General features: G+C 41.6%; 1 protein-coding gene across 6 annotated transcripts in view; it reads right to left on the minus strand.

Annotated features, from left to right (window-relative positions):
- Nucleotides 1–22,415, minus strand: part of RBMS1 (RNA binding motif single stranded interacting protein 1) — a 210,092-nt gene that overhangs the window by 90,760 nt on the left and 96,917 nt on the right. For 4 of the 6 annotated variants that reach the window (XM_045780956.2, XM_045780947.2, XM_045780921.2 and 1 more), the window contains exon 2: nt 1,968–2,143. In XM_045780956.2, coding sequence (XP_045636912.1) covers nt 1,968–2,143 — 176 coding nt within the window. The remainder of the gene's footprint in view (nt 1–1,967; nt 2,144–22,415) is intronic. The other 2 variants (XM_045780924.2, XM_045780940.2) reach the window with 1 other exon arrangement.

Here is a 22,415-nt window from a genome sequence, read left to right on the forward strand (position 1 = left end):
GGCTGTGTGTCTGGCCTCTGCATTACACAGATCAGGAACACTGTCTTCAGAGTTAAGGATCAAACCTGGGGTTTGCCGATAGTAGGGAAGAGTGACGGTGCCAAACGTTTATCGCTGCTATTGATAACAGCAAAGAGAGTGAAACACATTATGATAATCCACGTACATTAAAGAGACCGAGGACAAAAAAAGGGGTGAACTTTCTAGGAAAAGTGATAAAATGCTCTTCTCTACTGCATGTGGAATATGATTTCACTCAATAATAAAAAAAAAATTACTGGTTTAATTTTTCAAGTACACGTTTATGATACATAGAACATGGCATTACTCTATTAATAACTTTATGGTTATTGAACTCTGTCTCCTTGATGTTAAAACTCACATGATTCAAAACTAGCTGAGGAACTATCTGTCTTTTGAAACCCTCTCTCCTATCTCTTATACCTCAAAAACCTGAGGGTTAGCTCCATTCTTTTGTTTCCTACAGTTGTATTTTTAGCTCCTGAGACTTTATGGCGCTCTATCTACCTGTAATTATGCTGCAAAAGCATAAGACGACGCCAGTAAAGACCAGGAGCAGACAAGATAGCAGAAGGCCTATTTGTGGTCTTGAACAGCTGCAAGAGGGCAGGCGCAGCTGGCTGGCCAAGTTCCCTCTGCCTCTGGCCACGCATGACAAACCCCGAGAGCCAGACTTGCCTTTGGTGTAGTGCCTAGCACAGGACCGCCCTGAAAGCAAAGGGCTTCGGTCAAAGTCTGAGAGGGCTGATCAAAAGGGGAACCCAGGAAAGGCACAGGGAGGGTGCTAAGAGCGGTGGCCTTAGGAGAACTCCAGACCCTAAAGGCTACCACCCACCATCCCACCCTTCTCTCTAAAAACAAAACAGAGCAAAACCACGGCCACCTCCTTATGGAAGGCCAGATGTTACTTTTAGTTCCAGTTTGGAAATACTGCCCAAGTTCTGAAACATTCTTTTTCTTAAAATAATAAGTCATGAATCTGTATTTTTACCCAGGACAACAGAAATGAGATGCCATTAATCAGATGTTGAGAAATGGGAATATTTTTCAGGGACTGGGAAACATTCTCGAGTGGACATTTTCTGCCACAGTTACGTAAAACTCCTTTTTTTGCAAGGGGCCATTACTGTCTTTGGCTACATGAAAGATGTTCTCTGTGGAGGCTTTTATAGCTCAGAGTGATTAGTCTTCACATAATGCCCCCTGCGCCGCGCAGTGCTTTCCACTCCTTGATTTAAATTAGTGCTTTCTTACTTAGTGAGTTAACATCATTTGCAAAGTAGCATATTTACATTCTGTTCTTCCACAACATTAGCATATAATGCATATTTACTTTGGAACTCTATGCACACGCACACGCTTCTTCACCAGACTCAGAAAGGGTGGCGGTAATAAAAGAAACAGGAATTTTGGGAATAAGAATTCCCCAACAGAGGAGGGTGAACAACCCCGACCACAGAGCTGTAGGTGCTAGTGAAGACACATTATTATTTCCTGGCTCAAATTAAGAGTCTTACACGCATTTAAGATACAGTTAGACGGTAACTACCTTTCCAACAAACGGTAACAGCTAAAGTTTCCTTATTATGGGACAGACTGGGCCCCAGAGGTGCTACCGCAAAAAAAAAAAAAAGAAAAAAAAAAAGAAAAGAAAAAAAAAAAGAAAAATGAGCAGTCCTAAAAAGAATCCAGCCATAATTTTGCAAAAATTCTCATTTTACTTCTCATATGCCAATAAAGCCAAACTGTACTGAGAAGCTATTCCAGCGTAGTTTGCTACAGGCGTTCTGCTGATGTTAATGCTGTGTCCGAGGACTTAAAACTTGGAAACGGTTCACACTTGTACTAAATGTCTCTTATAAGACAATTGATACCCCTTTAGAATATGGTGAAGGATAAAAGAACTGTCTATCAGCTGAAAACAACCGAGAAGAACAGCTACTTACGGCTGACACAGCTTCACCAGGTCCTGGTCTGTGGTATTGGGAGGCAGACCCCGGATGTAGAGGTTCGTTTTGCTCAGCTGGTCCCATCCTGAGTTGCTACTGCTGCTGCTGTTGTTATTACTGCTGGTGGTGCTGGGGCTGGGAGGGGCCATGGGGTGGGCTGGGACCAGAGACTGCTGAGAGACAAAGATGGGGAGCATTAGAACAGCAGCTGCAAGACGCGTAGCGCCATTCACAGGCAGTATGATCACCACCACAGAATGGAAATACAGACCCCCTTAAGCGACTTTCACGTGTGCATTTTCATTTACACCTTAGAAAAGACCTGCTCATTCTACAGAAAAAGTCCTTTCCTTCAACATGCAATTAATAATGGGGTTTTATTCACTAAAATATTCTCTACGTGCACCTTAAATCGGGCTAAATTTATGTGAGATGAATGTATTCACACCTTTTAAGGAACACATCTACTGAGACTCAAAATTAACTTGCATGAACTTAGGTGATAATATCATTCTATGATACAGTCATTTAGAAATCACCAGACTTTTGAAAAGGTTTTCAAATTCTGAATAACATTTGATTGAAAGTTGCTGATAATTTTATTGAGACCCTTGGGGGAAAAAAAAGATTATCCTTCGAGTGTAACAAAGTTTGAGTTCTACCACAATGCTCAAATAAGGCAGACTTCACCTAGTTCTAAGTCTGGCCGCAGCACCATCGAGACATCTGGATAAGATTCACAGGCATGCTGCCTTTCGCGCGGGCCAACCTTGTGAAATTTAACCCCTGTGAGAACGGTGTGGGAGTTGGAAACCTTCCCAGGCCTTGCAGCAAGGAACATAACTTTTCTAAAGCCTGAACCTAGGGCTCAGTGTGGTTTCGCAGTCGGCAGCCACCTAGGAAGAAGGTCTGAAACTGTACTCACACCAGATAATTCTCTGTTAACCGATCGAAAGAAACCACAGTTCTGTGCCCTGTGCCACACACATGACTTTTGAGGAAGTTAAATGGTTCGGTCTGAGATGGAAGTGAGCACACCCTAAAGTGCCCTCAAAGCAAATGCTCAGCAGTTTCATACTGGGACAGGAATTTTTTCCCCCTCACATCTAAATAATAAATATACTAACCCAAGGACTTCACTTACAGTAACAGTTTGAAAATACAAAAATATAGAATTAGTCCCTAGACATTAAAGACATTTTTTTTCAAATCTTACAGTGTGATTTTTACAACCACAAACAAAACTATTAGGCACATCTAAGACAGTTCAATTCCACTTTGAAAAATTCAAAAAGCAGAAGACCCCCTTGCAATAAACGTAACCCTGCCTACGTTGCCAGCAATCTCAACTGTTCACTATGGATATGACTCTGCAGCCCGGTTCTGCCGTGGCCACCCTAACTCCACAGTATCCCCCGCCACGCTGGCATCCTCACTAATCTGCACATGTAACCATGACTTTTCTGTACTATGTATTTTTTTTTTATTATTATTTTTTTAATGTAGCACCCTTCACATGCTGTACGATCTCCACCACAGAACAGAAATACAGATCCCCTTAAGGGCCCAATGTGGGGCTCAAACTCACAACCCTGAGATCAAGATCTGAGCTGAGACCCAAGAGTCGAACGCTCAACCCACTGAGCCACGGAGGCGGCCCTACTCTGTATTTTTTTCTTCTCACTGCCCAGGGTCCTTGCTAAGATTATTGAGTCCAAACATCACTTTATCTCAAGTGATTCTCTCTTAGAAGGAGAGTAGCAAGAAGGGTTAACAACAGTCAAGGTATAAATGAAGACTGAACTTGAACTGGGAATATCCATATTGCTTAATCCAAGAAAAAACTTACCCAAGATCATATCCTATCAAATCTATTTGAGTTATGCCCTTAATAAGCAGTTGAACTCATATCCTTTGGTCTCATCTCTGGTTTTTCTCTAGGGGATAGACTCTGCTTTCTAGAAGTAAAAGGAAGAGTAAGCATCGTTCTTGCTGTGCCACAGGTGGCATCAGATAATCCGGCCATACCACACAATGGCCTGCGTTCTTTCTCCAAAATCACTCAATACAACTCGTGCTAGTTGCTCCTTGCAATTAGCCAGGCATCCCCTGGTTGTCACTTCAGTTCAGAACAGAGGTGCTGGAAAGCAACACCCACACCTGTTCCCCATCCCAAGCCTTTGATTTACACAAAGAACTTATATCTAGGCAAGGCTGAATTTTTTTTCTTAAATTGTCTTTGATTAATGTCCGAGAACCTGTCTTTGCCACAAACCACAGCTCCTCATAGTAGGACCCAGTATGTTCAGTGCGGCTCTTGGGGGATGGAACAGGGTCACCTCCAGGGATAAGCCCTGCAGAAGTCTGAGAGAGGCCGTGGACCTGCTCCATCCCCACCTCTCACTAGCAGGAGGCCAGTGTGAAGCAAATGAACCATCAGAGGGTTTAAAGACTGCATTCCAGGGGCACCAGGGTGGCTCAGTTGGTTAAGCATCTGCCTTTGGCTCAGGTCATGATCCTGGGGTCTTGGGATTGAGCCCCGTGTCAGGATCCCTGCTCTGTCCATCCCCCTGCTTGTGTGCTCTGTCAAATAAATAAATTAAAAAAAAAAAAAAAAGGCTGCATTCCAAGTTTGCATCAGCTCTAACCTCTTCTCTCGGGTGGAAAGTGGAGTGCCAGGTGTGGACTTGTAGGATTAAAAGAAACATTTGGGGGTATGATTTACTGAGAGATTATTTGGACATGAAAGGAGTAGGTTTATGTGTTTCTTTTTGGCAAAAGCAGAACCATGATTTACATCTCAGAATTTACATAGCTGATTTAATATATCTTTGACAGGCCTCTACATTTATTACAGTAATATTTTCTCACTCTGGGAAGTAGGTGTGGTTCATACACAGCCTGCCCCTGCTTCCCCTCCATTCTGCCCTACGGTGGAAGATCTCCTAACTTTCTGATCACAGGTGGGAGACGGGTTTCTGAATGTGCCCTGAGGAGGATGACTGGCCTCTAGTGAATTCTATACAGAACAAGCTCAAATTAAAGTGTTATCTAGTATCAACTATATTTCTCAGAACTAGCTGAAGACAGCTTCTTCTAGGTTACCAATTTTCTATTTTCTGCTGTAGAAAATTGTAGATCAAAGAGTAGGTGTGTAAAACTCATTGAAATTAACAACTGAAATCCTAATAAAGACTGGACACATGTTTAAAGAAGAAAATTCAAACATAATTAAGCTGTTTATTTCTAAATGTTCAGAATGGGTTAATGATAAGTGCAATAATTTGAGTACTATTACTGTTGTATACTACGTGTTCAATATATGCCACCAGGCTAAGTGCTTTATGTGTGTTATCTTCCCTCATCCAATGAGGGAGCTACATCATTGTTCTCCCATTCTGCAGATTAGGAAACTGAGTCTCAAGAGAGGTTCAGTAATATGCCATGGTCACACATGTAAGATGGCAGGGCTGGAATCGGAACCCAGGTCTGTTGGACAAACAAAGCCAGAGCCCTCAAACAGTACTGTACATGGTATACAAGAACCATGCATATCCTAAATGTGCTATTTGTATTATTTCATTTAGCTGTGCCCATCCTTCATGCAATCTAAATATTAAACTCTAGTTTCCCTGAAATGGGACACTTAATACCATTGGTGGCTATGCTTATATATATGGTTGTTTTGGTTTTTTTTTGAGAAAGACAAAGGTGCCCTTAATTTAATGAACACACAGTCAGCTTGTGTGTGTGTGTGTGTGTGTGTGTGTGTAACAAGTCAGCTTTTAAAAGGTTAGTTTTTAAAATTCTACGTTATATTTTTTATTAACAAAAGAATTCAGCAAATTTTCAAAGGAACAACACATTACTGCTGAACACCAGAGTCAGCATTTTAGAACAGCTGGACTTAACCAGTGAAGACTTAAACTCTTACTCCCAGATTAAAATGCAACTGAAATGTAAACACTGACAATTCTTTCACTCCAACTTCACAGCTCTGACCAATTTAAAACAGTAACACTTTGTAGCTATATGCTGAACAGCACAAAGGGTAAACTTAAAAAAATTTAAAAAGCTTACCAAATGATAATACTTTACCAATATTTTACTCCGTTTTCATCACTGGCTGTCTTTTTTTTTTATCTTGCCTCTCAACACCCCTCAAGCTTCCCTGGAGTTTGAAAAGGGTTCCTGTCCCCATTCCCATCCGCTGTCCCCTTGGACAAAGTTTGTGGCTAATTTACACAAATTCAACCTAATTAAGGACCTCGGTGCCTGGCTGACCCCAGGAGAACGCTGACCCACCCCACAAGAGCCTAGCAGTCGATCTCAGCCCCCTCAGGCCTAATTTCACCGCTTCAGATAAGGCAAGCGAGCTACCCATCAAGCTCTCTATCCAAGGGCAGGGAAAACAAACTAATTCAGTTTTCACAATGACAGTACCTGGGCTTCATTTGCATGCCAAAACTGATAGAAAAACAAAGCTGGTGGCGAATAAATGGAACGCTGTCCTTGTAGACCCTCTCCACACCCCCTGCAGGAGTGGGTGTGGGCACCTTCAGGAAGAGTGCTTGTCAGCAATCAGGGAGGACTTCCTGTGTCGAAGGCCCTGAGGCCTCCATCCCGCCAGGAAGGCCCACTGGCCGCCTACACTCAGACAGGAGGATCAACTACACGCGCATTGGGCCTATTTCCCTTCCCACCACGTCACTCCCACTCCGAGGCCACACTAAGCAGACTCTTGTACAGAAATACAAGTCTAAAGGTTGTTTACGAAAAAGGCAAAACTAACCAGTGGTGAACTAAAATATATTAGTAATCATGCATTGTTGGTAGACTTCTGTTCAGCAAAGACAATGAATAAAAATGAAAATCTGACATTAAAAATTCTATTGTCTCATTTCCTCCCTCATACGAATAGGCTGCAAGAACCGTGTTCCAACCAATCTCAGAGCTGCAGCTCTCCTCCCTTCCCCCTTAGTCACTGACGTCCCTGGGGACTCTAACTCCTTTTGAAGGGAAACCTAGAATCTGCCTTTTAATCGCCCTGAAGACTTCTTTAAGGCTATCAACCTTTCAGTTTAACAAGGTTATAATCCAAAATCCATAATCTGCATGGCCACCTTGCCACACTGCGGGCACGTGCACGCGTGTGCGTACGTACACGCACACGCACACCACCGCCATCACCCCACTCCCACCCCAAACAGCAGGGAGGTTTCACACATCTACTATTTCCTTAATCCAGAAGCAAAATAGCCACTAGAGTTGCTCCTGAGCGCAGACAGAAGTTACGGACGTTATCATCTTTCACCAGGAAACAGCACGTTATCAACCCCGCCGGGAACTGAGCGCTGCGCGGAGACACTATATACCACACTGATTCCACACACTGGCTCCTCTCCATAAAGCTTTCAAGATGTAAAAGGAATTGAACAATTTGAGGGAATTATCGAAAGGGGAGAGGGAGCATCCAAATGGGACAGTTTCACCACAGTTAGGGTATTTTCTTTGTTTTCTTTTGGACATCTGAGTGGCTCAAAGAGGGCCAGGAATAGCGGCTGTGAAAGATAAAGTTCCTGGCACAGGCTGCTGGGAAAGTACGCACAGCTGAGAAGTGGGAGGTGAATCAGTGAGAGATGAGAAACTGGCCCGGAAGCTTCTGCTTCCGGGTAGGCCAGGATGGGAGAGATCACCTGTATTAATGAAGAACAATAGTACCCCTTCACACACGCAGACTCTTACTTACCCGTCATGTGGGAGAGAGGGCCAAAGGGCAAATATCAATTAGTCCCATTGAATGCTAGGATATCAGGGCTTAAAATCACATGGCTAATTAGTTTATGAAACTGGTTTTCATAGAGCCACTATCCCTTCTTTGAAAACAAGTGTTGTAGCCTCTAAGACTATAAAACTGAGCAACAGATTATTCAATATTTCTTCTGGGGTTATGTGTATCAAAGGAGAGGGCCATGTTGTCATGCAAGCTATTAAAATAAAACTAAAACTAAAAATTTCCAATATACTTCACAATTAATATTCTCCAAAATACTTACCAAGCTGATCCTTGCATGTAAAGCTCTATTCTCTACATAGAAATCTCTTTACCTAAGTCCATGAATAAAGCATCATTTTCTTAGGCTTCAGATAAAAGAAACAAATTTAAAACTTGCATTGAATAAGTATCTGTTGTATACAACAAAACTGAATGAACGGACAGAGACCATGTCATAGAAGTAAAAATAAACAACAGGGCAAAGTCCTTAGAAATGAAAACAGCTTAGAAAAGCTTTTTGGGGGGGACAGAGTGGTTGCGAAGGAGGTAAAAAGAAAGGGCAAGCAGGTGTTGAAAATCTATAGTAGAAAACGTACCTTAGACACAATGTGTGATTTCTGAGGTCAAAGTCTCCTCCAACGCCCCATGAAAGAACTAGATGCCTTATCATCCAAATATCTTTTAAAGATCTGGTTTGGGCTCCAGCATGCAAATCAGCTCCATTGTTCGGTTCTCTCTAAAGGTTTCGCCAAGAATCCAATAGATGCCCCAAGTTGCCTACTGAGAACTCTGGGCCACGGAACACACCAGAGTTCTTGTGCTATTGTTCCTTTTAGTGTTTGTGACAGTTTATATTTATAAAGGGGGAGAAAGCTAAAAAACGACCCCAAAACCCCATAAATATAGTCAACTCCTCTTTGACAAAGGAGCGAAAGCAATACAATGGAGCAAGGACAGTCTCTTCAACAAACGGTGCTGGAACAACTGGACACCTGCATGCAAAAACACGAATCTAGACACAGACCTTACCCCCTTCACCAAAATGAATTCAGAGAGAATCACAGACCTAAATTTAAAATGCCCACCTGTAAAACTCCTAGAAAATAACATAGGAGAAAACTCAGATGACCTCAAGCATAGTGATAACTTTTTAGGTACTATACCAAAGACATACTCCATAAGTAATTGGGGGATGGACTTCATTAAAATTAAAAACTTCTATGCTGCAAAAGAAAAATCCAAGAGAATGAGAAGACGAGCCACAGAATGGGAGAAAATATTTGCAAAAGACAGATGTGATAAAGGACTGTTATCCAAAATATACAAAGAACTCTTAAAATTCAACAATAAGAAAACAAACAACCCAATTTAAAAATGGGCTGAAGACCTTAACAGAAACCCTACCAAGGAAGATATACGAATGGAAAATAAGCATATGAAAAGATGCTCCACGCATCGGTCAACAGGAAACTGCAAGTTAAAACAATATAAAGATACTATTATACGCCTACTAGGATGGCAAAAATCTGGAACGCTGACAATAGCAAACGCTGGGGAGCACACGGAGCCTCAGGAATTCTTGCACACTGCTGGGAGGAGTGCAAAATGGTAGAGCCACTTTGAAGACAGACTGACAGTTTCTTACAAGACTGAACATACCCTCATTATACCATCTAGCAATTGTGCTCTTCACTATTTACCTAAAGGAGTTGAAAACTTGTGCCCACACAAAAACCTGCAGCAGACAAATACAGCAGCTTTTTTTATAACTGTCAAAACTGGGAAGCAACAAAGACGCCCTTCAGTAAGTAAAAGGGTCAATAACCTGTGGTACGTCCAGGCAAGGGGCTAGTATTCAGTGCTGAAAAGACATGAGTTACCAATCCACGGAAGACATGGAGGAACCTTAAATGCGTATTACTAATGAAAGAAGCCAATTTAGAAGGCTGCATTTTATGTGGTTCCCACTTACATGACATTCTGGAAAAGATAAAACTATGGAGACAGTAAAAAGACCCGCAGTTGGTTGCCAGGGGCTAGGCAGAGGGAGGGAAAAACAGGCAGAGATGAGGAGAAGGCGATGATTCTACATGCTACTATAATCGTGGACACATATTCTCACACATTTGTCTAAACTCAGAGAATGTACAACACCAACAATGGACCCTAAGGTAAACTTCTAACACACTGGGTGAGTTTGATGTGTCTATGCAGATTCAGCCTTGGGGGAAAAAATGTGCCATTCTGGTGAGTGATGCTGATAATAGGAGAGATTATACATGTGTGGGGGCGGGGGTATGTGGGAAAGCTGTGTACCTCCCTCTCGATTTCATTGTAAACCTAAAACTGCTCTAAAAAATAGTCTTTTAAAAATGACATAAAGAGGGGCACCTGGGTGGCTCAGTCGGTTAAATGTTTGCCTTTGGCTCAGGTCATGATCCTGGGGTCCTGGGATTGAGCCCCCCCCCCCCATTGGGCTCCCTGCCCAGCGAGGAGTCTGCTTCTCTCTATTCCTCTGCTCATGCTCTCTCTAAAATAAATCAGTAAAATCTTAAAAAAGAGAGAAAAAATGACATAAAGATGGTACTGGAGGCATTAGATATAATTTATGCACCAGAAAACTGCAGGGCCAAGAAAGTAAGGGAGGAGCTTAATGCAATGGGCTCAAAACTTTCTTACCAGAAAGTACATTAATTAGGAAGGGAAAACATTTTTTATAGTATCTTTTTAAATTTTATTATTGAAGTATAGTTGACACACAACATTAGATTAGTTTTAGGTACATAACGTAGTGATTTAACAATTCTATACCCTATGCGATGCTCACCAAGGTAAGTGTAGTTATTATACGTCACCGTACAATGTTTTGACAATATTATTGGTTATATTCCCTATGCTGTATTTGTCATCGCCATGATATATTTATTTTATAACGGGAAGTCTGTACCTCTTAAATCCCCTTCACCTATTTCACCCAACCCCCACCTGCCTCTGTTCTGACAACCACCATTCTGTTCTCTGTATTTACGAACCTCCTTCCATTTTTTTTTGGTCTCTGTTCATCTGTTTGTTTTTTAGATTCCACATATAAGTGAAATCATATGGTATCTGACTTATTTCACTTAGCATAATACTCTCTAGGTCCATCCATATTGTCACAAATGCCAAAATTTTATTCTTTTTTATGGCTGAGTAATATTCCAGTGTGTGTGTGTGTATCACATCTTCCTCCATTCATTTATCAAAGGACACTTAGGTCACTTCCATATACTGGCTACTGTAAATAATGCAGAAATAAACATAGACACGCATCCATCTTTTCAAGTTAGCGGTTTTGTTTTCCTCAGGTAAATATCCAGAAGTAGAATTACTGGATCATGTGGCACCTCTATTTTTAGTACTTTGAGAAACTTCCATACTGTTGTTCACAGTGGCTGCATCAATTTATATCCCCAGCAACAGTGCATGAGGGTTCTCTTTTCTCCACATCCTCACCAAAACTTATTTCTTGTCTTTTTGATACCAGCCATTCTGACTGATGCAAGGTGCTGTCTTGTGGTTTTGATTTGTATTTCTCTGATGATTAGTGATGTTCAGCATCTTTTTGTGTGTCAAGGAAGGAAATACCTTTAACAGTGAGCTCCTGGCCTTACATCCCGCATCACATATAATGGTGCAATATGGCATAGTTTCTAAAAAAAGTAAGAGTTCAACAAAGAGAAGATCAGGGATGAAAGGGCCTTGGACAGAAAGGATGAGGAAGGCTTCACAGAGGGGTATACGTGGCTAAGTGAGCTGAATGTTGATGGCAAGTCCTTAAGCATTAGATAAATGGCAGTCTTGAAAGGGGTGGTATAGAGGAGAGAGGACAAGAGCCAACAAAGACACAGACAGGAAGGATCATTGCCCATGAACGTCAGTGAAAAGACCAACGCGGGTCAGCGAGGACAAGCTGATGTTTGAGGAAGGGAAGGTACAGGAGGACAGTACTAGAAAGGTAGGAGGATAACCCAGAAATCAAGAGAGAATATGGGCATGATATCACAATTATACAGAGGTCTCCCGGTAGAAAAGAAAATTTAAAGATGGTAAATGATAGAGGATAATTTGTAAAACGAGGGAAATTCTGCCCCCTCCTCTCTCTGAAAAGGTATATAGAAAAGAAAAATTAGTGGACGGAATTGTCTGAATATCTGGATTCAAATCCTGCCTTGGCAAGTAACTGGAACATCATCTGCGGGCAGCTCAGCTCCTCATCTGGGAAACAAGCAGGTTAGATTACATGATTTCTATGTTCCCTTCCAGCCTCCAAATTCGAAGGCTGGATATTCCTCCAGCTAAGACATATCAAAACAGAACCCAGACAGGCTCTTGGGTCCTCTCATCTCTCTGCCAAATAGCCAGGGAAATGGAGCAGGAGGTTAAACTGGCAGCCCCAAGAAAGAAGACTTAACACTTTGCATCGTGCAGCTGGAAGTCGCGGTAATCACACTGCTGTCACGTTTCCCTACCCCGCTTAGGCCAAGCACAGATTCCCTATTTAGTCACAGATGATTATGAGAAAATATTATAAATATATAAGCTATACTAAAATTACAACTAAAGCTCAAAGGAACAAATTGTTTTAATTGCATAATATTCAGAGTTCCCCAAATCGGAATGTTCTTAAGGTAAAAATACTATAGCTGAAATCACTTGAATAGCAGATCCGTCAAGACTTCATGTTGGTTAACAGTCCAGCATCTTTGTGTTTCAACATGTAATCCATACAAAAAGTTGCATTTCACATTCTATTTAATCTCTTATATAGAAAAGGACCATGTAATAGCTCCAAGATCATCTTATAAGAAAATTCATAACAATAAGCAAATTACACCCCAAACAACCAGCGATTAGAACTCGGTAAACATAAACTCCTGCCCAACTTCAGATGTGACGTGAGTTACTCTTCTGGATTCTGAATGCTGGTGGGTGGAGTGTGGTTTTTTCCCTCCTTCTGAGCCCCCAGCGAGGAATTTCCAGAGCTACACCAGTTTTCTTCCTCAACACAGAGCCTTGTGCAAGAGACAAGAACAAACTCTCCTTTTCCTTTTTACTCAAAATAAGTTGAAAAAATAAAACTTCCTAAGGGAAGTGCAGCATTGCCTTTATCGTGACAGTTCAGAACACCTCTGCAATGTTCTGATTTCCTGCCTCACCCCAATGCAGTTAGGATTCCAGCGTTGACAACTTCCTTCCAGCTGTTTTTAACAGTCTATGTACAGTACAGTTTGTATTTCTTGTAAGTAAAGAATTACTGCTGAGATTGCAAAGTCCTCAGGGTGGAAATTACCTATTTTAAAATATTGTTTCTTCACATTAAACAATACTTATTGAAAGTACTGTAAAGCGGTTAACTAAACATTAAATGGAGAAAAAGTACACGAGTCAGCTTACCCCAAAAAACCCCAAATGAATTTATTCACTTTTTTTTTTTTTTTTTTTTAAAGATGTAAAGGGCCAGGTGAATGAGCTTGCAGGCATGGGTTTCATAAACTAACCCCTGGAGAAAAAAGTGTTATCTGTACTTTCAGGAAACTAAATAAGTATTTAAAATCTCCCTATAAGAATTTTAAAAATGAAATCTTAATCTGACACTGTTGTGATTTGTACATAGCCGAAGTAAAACATCACAGGAAAATTTTCTGAGTTAATACAACTCAAAAAATTAATGAATACATTCATTTCTTCCTCATGATAAAATCCAGCAGCTTACATCTGATACATGGTGGATAATTAGTACAGAACAGCTCTTTATTTTGTTTCTCTGTGTATCCCTATGTAAATGTGTGTGTGAGAGAGACAGACAGACAGACAGACCCTGTGTGGGGGTAAACAGAAGGCGGAGATGCTTGTCTCTAAGATACACTGTCTCTGATGTATCGGAGATACATTGTCTCACTGTGTCTGACATATACTGTCCCTGTTACAAAGCACAGTGGCTTTTTATTTTAAATTTCTTTTTTCCCTGAAATCCACCTCAAAAATTCAGTTTTTGCCTGAGCTCACAACCCTGTATACACTTACAGGCAAAACTATATAAAACTGAAACAAAAATTTCGTGAAACAGTTATTTTCCTTTACCATATTCAATGCACCATAAGGTTATCTTTTCTTCTCTATTTCCCTAACAAAGAAAGCTGGTGGTGACCTACTAAATGGATCTGAGGCCCCACTATTATTGCCACTTGCAGATTAAAAACCAATGGTCTGCTACATTTCTCAAGCCCTGATGCACATATGAACCACTACTCAGTCATTTCAGGTGGGGCCAGTATTGTGCATTTCTACCAAGCTTCTGGGTGACGCCCGTGCTTAAGGGCAGGGCTCAAGGCAGTGCTCTTGGGTGTGTGAGGATGAATTTTAGAAAGGTTCCCTTCATGCTTCAAGAAGGAACAAGCTACAGCTATTCACGAAATGAGATAAAAACCTTTGTCTGATTTCCAATCCAGTATCTGCTCAGAATCATGAAATGTTGGCAATGAGAGAAGACATCAGAGATAATGCAATCTAATAATTCTCAACTGGAAGTATAACAGAATCTTGAGACGGTTGTGGGGGGGAAGGGGGGAGGTTGCAGTATTTTCATTTTTATCTAAGGGAGCTTGGCTTTAATAATATTGAGAAACAATGACCTAATCTAACCCTCAACCCAAAGAAGTCAAAGTGTATATCCAAGGTCATACAGCTAATTCAAGGCAGAACTAGGTCTCCATTCCCACCACTGCTGTCAAAAGGCACCAGCCCTTGTTTGCTGAAAGGACTGTAGCTAAAATGATGGTACATGCCAAGTGTTCTTAATGAGTTTTAAAAAGGAAAATTGATATGCTAGTCCTGTTAAGGCATCACAGAAAAAGTACATATTTTGTATAGCCTCTTCTATACCTCATATTTCATCTACTGTCAACTTCTAGGTGACTTACTTGGATGTCCATGTCTGTGCTAGACATCCAGTTTCTTGCTAAAAAAAAAAAAAAAAAAAGAAAAGAAAAAGGAAACTCACACCATCTATTAAATTTATAATTCAAAATTCCTAAAAATTATTAAGAATGGCACTACTTCTATCTCTGTATATATTAAAAACTTGTGATTAGCAAGCATGATCATTATCTGCACCGTGTATCTCCAAGAAGATACAATAATCAAACAGATTAATTACAGCAGTTTGTTGCCTTTCTGTCAGAGAAGTACATTCAGGGTCAACTGGCAATTTAACAGGCTGAGATGAGAAACCTTTGAAGAATCACCAGAATTGTCCACGCACAGTCTGATTTCCCGATATATGTCACAAATTCATACACCTAAATGAGTAACTTCAACTTCTCAATTTCCGTACCAAGAAAAAAAGAGAGGTTTGTACAACTTTTCCTTTTGTGTATTCCAGCATTGGCTCTTATTCCAAAGCTTCACGATGATTATGTTCATCTTAATTCTCTAAGATGAGCTGATTTTCCTCCAAAAGTCCCAAAATGTATGCAAACCCTGCTCCTGGTGGCTCGCCGGTATACTCTGGAAAACTTAACTCTCTCGAGCTGACTAAACATTTCCCCATTTTTGCAGGTCCAAGCTTTCAGACATATCAGAGCTCTCTTCATCGATACTACTTACTAGGACTGACTATCCACTGCTACTAACGCTTGAGACTGGCCCTTCTTTCAGGGAGCCGGCCCACGCACTCCTGTCTAATCATTTCAGGGGCGATGCTACCAGCCTTGGGGCATGAAGATGCCTTAGAGTCTAAGCAGCTCGGATGCTGGCAAGGTTCATCCCTCTCTTCATATCTCCCCAAGCAGATGAAGTGAAGGAGAACTGCATACTCTGCGGTAAGCAGACTCTGGGAAACGGCTTCAGTATTTACGTAAACCAGATGCAATTCTTTTCTCTTTTAGTCTTACAATTATTTCACAATACTCTTTGTTTAGAGTAGGGAGTTATTGCTCAAGAAGAAAAGGACTGAAGCTACTAATCTTCCCGAGCACCTTCTTATTTTCTGTGGCTAAAGTTAATCACAACGCATCAACTGCATCACCTTTACCAAAATGAGCTAAATGTACACATGGCTAGGTATTAACATTTCAGAGGGAGTTTCCTTTCCAAGGAACCTTGGGCAATAAAGTTCTGCCGCTCTATAAAGGACAACCAGAACCTCCGTGGGGGGGGGGGGGGGGAGTCAGATGGGAGGCTCACACTCCCCACAGCAGCACAGCACTTAGGGACTACACCTGAGTTTTACCAATCCCTTTTTCTTCTCATTATGTTTACTTTCATTATAATGTCAAATAAAATATCTTTTACCTTTGTTGCACATAATCAAACATGCGATCTTTCACTCTCAATCACAATCCCAGATTAACCTAACTTATTAGTGACAAGAATCCAAACTGGGTTTCATAAATCTCTGCCCTTCTAAATAAATGCACAGAACAAGAAAACAACACCATCCCTTCCCACAGATAACGAAGAAACATTCATAAAGAAAATCGAAGAAACATTCATAAAGAAAATCACGTCTACATGGAAACTGGCTTAAGAGACTCTACACACAAGGACCAGTGACAGACCAGCTCTCTTCCTCCCCTTCGCCACCCCCCCCAATCCGAAGCAGCCAGAGAGCACTTCCAGCACAGGAAAGGTGGCCCCAACTCTGCAGTGGCCCCCTGCCCAGACACAGCAGACAGGAACAAAGACCAGGTGTGGCCTGCAGCTCTGCCATGTCTCTGAAGTTACTGGTCACAAAGCAGTGGAATCCAAACTTCAGAGCACTCCCAGGTTATTGAATCATTTTGCAAAAAAGGAAAAAAATGCAGGAGGGGAACACAATTTTTAAAATTTCTGTTTCTCCATACAGACAACATCACAGATCCTAAAATTCAAGTTCTCTGGATTTTTTTTTTTTTTTTTTTTTTTTTTTTACATTTTGGACTAAATTTAATCTCAAAACAGTACTCTCTGCCCAATTTAAAAACCAGAGTGTAGAGGGGCACCTGGGTGGTTCAGTTAGTCAAGCATCTAGCTTTGGCTCAGGTCATGATCCGAGGGTCCTGGGATCGAGTCTGCGTTCGGTTCCCTGCTCAATGGGAAGTCTGCTTCTCCCTCTCCCTCTGCCCCCATCCCCCGGCTTGCGCGTTTGCGCTCTCTCTCTCTCAAATAAACAAAATCTTTAAAAAAATCAGAGTGTAGAGCAAAAGAATGAACTAAGAATGGTGGATTTTATTTTAAAGATCTGCATCAGGCACTATAACTTCTAACACGGAAAAAAAAATTAGGAACAAACAGGTAAGCTGCCTTTTCTACACTGTGGCCAGGAAGCAGAAGCGGTAGGTCCACACCTCAATGGCAGAGGACAGCAACAGCGGCTTCACACTCCTCCCTGCAACCCCGTACTTGCTCCCAGTTACATAAGAACTGTTCAAAATAAAATATCACCCTACTTTTAGAAGAACTTCCATCACCAAGCAAATTAAGAAGATACAAGCTAAAGGATAGTTTAATCCTGTCTGGATATATTTTTTAAAAGGCAATACATAAGCTGTAAATACTGGGGTCAGAATCTGTCCCTAAAACCTTGGACAGGTAAGCTCACTCTGTTGTCCCCGGAAATACATGCGGGGACTTTGCCTGCATGACAGACTCTAACTTCCTCCGTTCTCCCTTATTGCAAAATCTAATTCCTGGGGCGCCTGGGTGGCACAGCGGTTAAGCGTCTGCCTTCAGCTCAGGGCGTGATCCCGGCGTTTCGGGATCGAGTCCCACATCAGGCTCTTCCGCTATGAGCCTGCTTCTTCCTCTCCCACTCCCCCTGCTTGTGTTCCCTCCCTCGCTGGCTGTCTCTATCTCTGTCAAATAAATACATGAAATCTTTAAAAAAAAAAAAAATCTAATTCCTACCTTGCCATCTTAGTGGATGTGCAAATCCCTGCTAGCAGTTCTCTTTCCAGAAATAGATAAAAAGTCAGGACCGATGTTTTCCCCTTAACTGAAGGGGGTAGGTTTTAGACATTTGTTTACTCATTTTAGTTGGAGCTATAATATTTTATCTTTTTCTTACTCTCTCAAAGTAATCTAGGTAGTCTTTAAACATTGCTAGATAAGCAAAAACCAAAGGGGAAGGGAAAAACATTTTAAGCCAAGACAACTTACTGAAAACACTTCTTCCCCCTAGGGAACTGAGTGTTATTCATAGTACTAATCATGCACATTGTTGAACATTTACAATGTTTCTAGTACCAAGCTAAGTGTTTTGTATGTATTCTTTCATTTAACCAAAACAGGGTAGGTATGATTATCATCATTATACAGTTAAGAAAACAGAAGACGAAGGATTTTCCCAAGGTCACCGAGGAGGTAGCAGTCTGGTAGTGAAATAAGGTCTGTCTGACAAGCTGTTTAGGAGCTAAGCAGAAGAGAAAAATGGGAGGAAGGGAGGAGGAGGGGGTATGCTGGTAAGTTTCTCTGTTTCACCCTCCTTGTTGATACACAATTGCTCTAATTAAGGTTTTTAGTCATGGTTACTGCCACGGCTACTAAAAATCTTCCTGATACCCATCAATAAAACAAAACCAAAAGTTTTGGCTCAAGAAACTGGTTGCCAAACAGTGAAACTCAGTGACATGTTACTTCCTTACTCCCAAACCAACAGTACAACATTACTGTGATGGAATACTCCTGGGGAACACCGAGGCAACTTGTTTTCCTTTGGGTCTTCTCAATATACACTATGTAATCTCAAGAAAAGTTTAACACTTTCTAACATGGTATTTCTATATGTGAACTAAAGAACAAATCTCCCTCACTAGCCTGTAAGCCCCTTGAGGACAGGAGATCACATCCTGTCTGATAATCCCACTCTGCACCAGCACCCAGAGCTCTGTGTGTTTGGCAAGGAAATACAGACTGGCGTTATGACAGAAAGCATGTCGCTATTGCAGTGATTAAAATACTGTATGTTGAACAGCTCTGTGGTACCAGGAGGGAAGAGAAGTCACCAAGAGGTAGATGGTGGTGGAACCTCAGTATCTCAGAAAGGAGTCTGACATCTAGGGAGAAATACATCAATCATATCACTTTCTCAGCTGAAACAAGAGCTCTACTTCCACTGGCAATCTGTTCTATTACCTCTCTAGAGTGAAGCATCTCCGGAACAATGTCCCAACTCCATGACAGGTGGACTTTAAAAATTCCTGGTTTAGACTTCAAAACACCAGGGACACTAGACAAATCATGATTGATAGTGAGAATTATAATTCAAGGAAAAAATATGAGTCCTAATAATCTTCATCTTATTGCCTCTGGATACATGAGATATGTGGGAATCTGTCTTTTCAAAACAGATTAATCAGAATTACTCTAAACCTTCCAGAAGATGTAATCACTTTGGGATCCTACTGCCTTTGGTAATGGCCACATCTGGTCAGGCAGTTGTTATTCATTCTTGCCAGGATTCGCTTTATTAGACTCTCAATTGAAAAATGACACCTTCACTCCAATCCTTTTAATTGATTTTTAACCTTAGAGAAGTGTAGGAGAGTGAGTTATTTAGAAGACTAACTTCTTAATGGAGTCATCTGAGCGGTGTGATAAAATTCTTTCGGCTGAATGACACCCACCTCTCCCAGCAGGACTTCAAAAAGAGAGAGAGAGGGAGAGAGAAAGGCTACTCCTAGAGGTGTACCTCACCTCTTTAGAACGTTAATTCGATGTAAGCGTAGCCATGCTAATACGAGCTAATGTAATTCATTTCTGTCAGGAATTTAAAGCTCACAGTTTGTACAGTAACTACAACATTAAATCTGTGCATTAAGCTCTTCAAAAGTTAAAGATAAAATATAAATGGAGAGACCATGAAAATGGCTGCATTAGCGTCCAAGGGCTGGAGTGGCTTACACCAACAGATACTTATTCTCACACAGTTCAGGGAGCCAGAAGTCTGCAGTCAAGGTATCAATGCTCCCTCTGACAGCCCTAGGGGAGAATCCTTCTTTGCCTTCTCTGGCTTCTGCCAACTCCCTCTGTTCTTTGCCTCTTGGTGGCATAACCCCAAACTCCACCTCTCCGTCACATGGCCATCTCCTTTGTGTCTGTGTCCTATCCTCTTCTCATAAGGTCACTAGTCACTGGATTTAGAGCCCACCTTAAATCCACCTTGATTTCATATCAAGATCCTTAACAAACGACATCTGCAAAGATCTTATTTCCAGAAGAATTCACATTCTGAAGTTCTTGTTAGAGATGAATTTTGGGGACACTCTTCAATCTACTACAGCAGCTTTCTCTAAAGGTCAGTTTTGACTCTCTCAACCTTACTTTTAAAAACCTGAGCTATGTAATCAAAACGTGTACAGAGTGGGGCGCCTGGCTGGCTCAGCTGGGAGAGCATGCAACTCTTTGACGTTGGGGTCATGAGTTCAAGCTTCATGGTGGGCAGAAAGATTACTTAAATAAATAAAACTTACAAGAGAAATATAGAGAATTATTTTACATAAGTACCCACTAAGTTATATTACCAATTAATTCTTTAACCATAATTGGATCCAGGAAGAAACTTCTATGTCGTCTTGTCCATCCTCATATCCAAAGTAAGACATTTCTCTGTGGCATAGAAATTGGGGATGAAGGTGGGGGATCATTACAGACCAGCAGATGCCCCAACAGGACATTTCTCATTGGCACCACATATAAGTCTTGTCTCCTCTCCTTTTATTCACATTTAAATCTTTAATGATAACTATTATCCCTCCAGTGATATTCCTTTGAGCCTCCAGACAAATGACAATAACCAACAACTTCTTCGGCCAACACAACTTCTAAGGAGGCAGTATAGCAAATCAGACCGCCTCCGTTCAGAACCCACCACTGCCATCCACTCTCTGTGACTCCAGGCAAATGACTTCACATCCCCATGTTTCATCTCGTCCTCTCATGAGAACGATACCATCTATTCTAGCTCGCAGGATGGCTGTGAGGATTGCATGAGCTCAGTAAAATGCCCGGCCTGTAAGAAGCGCTCAGTAACTGTCGCCGTACTTGAGTTCATCTTTCTCAGTGTCCGCCTCTAAACTTGGCATCCAGATGGCCGTGAGGGCTCTGCCCCGAGCAGGCACCACCAGACCAAACCTCACAACTGACTGCTAAGTACTTTCTCAATCCTCTCCTGCTACTCTGAGGCTCTTTCGCACAGTCACAATAAGGGGGGAAAATGGAGAAAACAGAAAACAAAAATGACCCTGTGGTTCCAAGTAGGAGTTGCTGCATAAGGCAGGTAAAACGGGGGTGGAGAGATATTGGGGTGAGGAGGGCTTTCCCAGGAAAGGCTCCCTGGAAAAGCTGGCCTGATCAAACCTCGTCAGTCCTCACATTCCCTGGACTTTTTCACCTGGGTTAGTTTAATCACTTGAAATTCTAACTAGAGATACCTTTGGGTTAGGGCCCCTCTTTGAAATCCCAAAACTTCCAAGCTATGATATGGGGAAATAGTCATCACGTAAGACAGTTGAGAAGAGCATGAGCAAGAAAATCTGAAGATGCACCTCTGTTCCTTGGAGGTGCCTCACTTCTGTTATTCTCAATCTTCAGAGAGAGAAGAGTGCGAAAGGCCATCCAATTTACATTTTTCATTATGATTATTAGAAGTGAGAAAGCGACTTTTTCCCTCTACCTAATGTATCTACCGTGTGACGAGCCTTTGCTCACAGGAGACTCAGAGCTGGAGCTGCTACTATCAGTTCTGAAATTCCGTTAGAAGACTGGGGGTGCCTGGGTGGCTCAGTCGGTTAAGTGTCTGCCTTCAGCTCAGGTCATGATCCCAGGGTCCTGGGATCCAGTCGGGCATCAGGTTCCCTGCTCAGCGGGGAGTCTGCTTCTCCCTCTGCCCCTCCCCCTGCTTGTGCTCTCTCTCTCTCTCTCTCTCTCTCTCTCTTAAAAAAAAAAAAGAAGAAGAAGACTGTTGGCTTTGAGGCTAACCTGGCAATCTAACTACTATTATAATAACGTTTCAGTAAGAAAGCCTGAGAACTACACTACGAGATGCAATGTTACTGTGAAAAAAAGGGTCCTGATTAAAAAAACAAAAAACAAAAAAACAAAGCAAAACAAAAAAAAACCTCTACGGAGAGATGTACTTTTGTATTTAGAACTTTTAATGTCAATGCAGTAGGCTGATCTCATTACTTTATTAAAATATTCTAATTTTATTAATGTAGGTAAAGCTATGCTAATGGTCTAAGCAGCTAAGTCACTTTATAGGCTAACACTAATTGACGGTCAAACCAACCACACAGGCCTTTTTGCACACTTAGTTATACTTCATTTCCCTCAGTATTTTTCACTGAACTGCAAGACTTTGATTACTTATTCCTATTAACCTCCCTTTTGTTAGCTTGAGCCCATTTCCCAGTGTGCTGGTCTCTCTGGCCTAATCGTTCCTCGACACAGATCACCAGTCCTCCGAGCTGGACGTCATCTCAAGAACGGAGAAGCATGTTTCCTACATAGTGTACAAGTGGCTGTTTTCAACAAATTTTATTACAGGAGAGTCACTGGCCGGTATATCAGATCCTGACACTGCTCTCCTCTCTTGATTTTCCTGGCTGCTTTTCCCTTCTAGCTACTCAATAAACTGTGGTCTCTTCGGC

Source organism: Ursus americanus, chromosome 1 (genome assembly GCF_024610735.1).
Source record: "Ursus americanus isolate L20-20 chromosome 1, mUrsAme1.1.p, whole genome shotgun sequence".
Taxonomy (NCBI): domain Eukaryota; kingdom Metazoa; phylum Chordata; class Mammalia; order Carnivora; family Ursidae; genus Ursus; species Ursus americanus.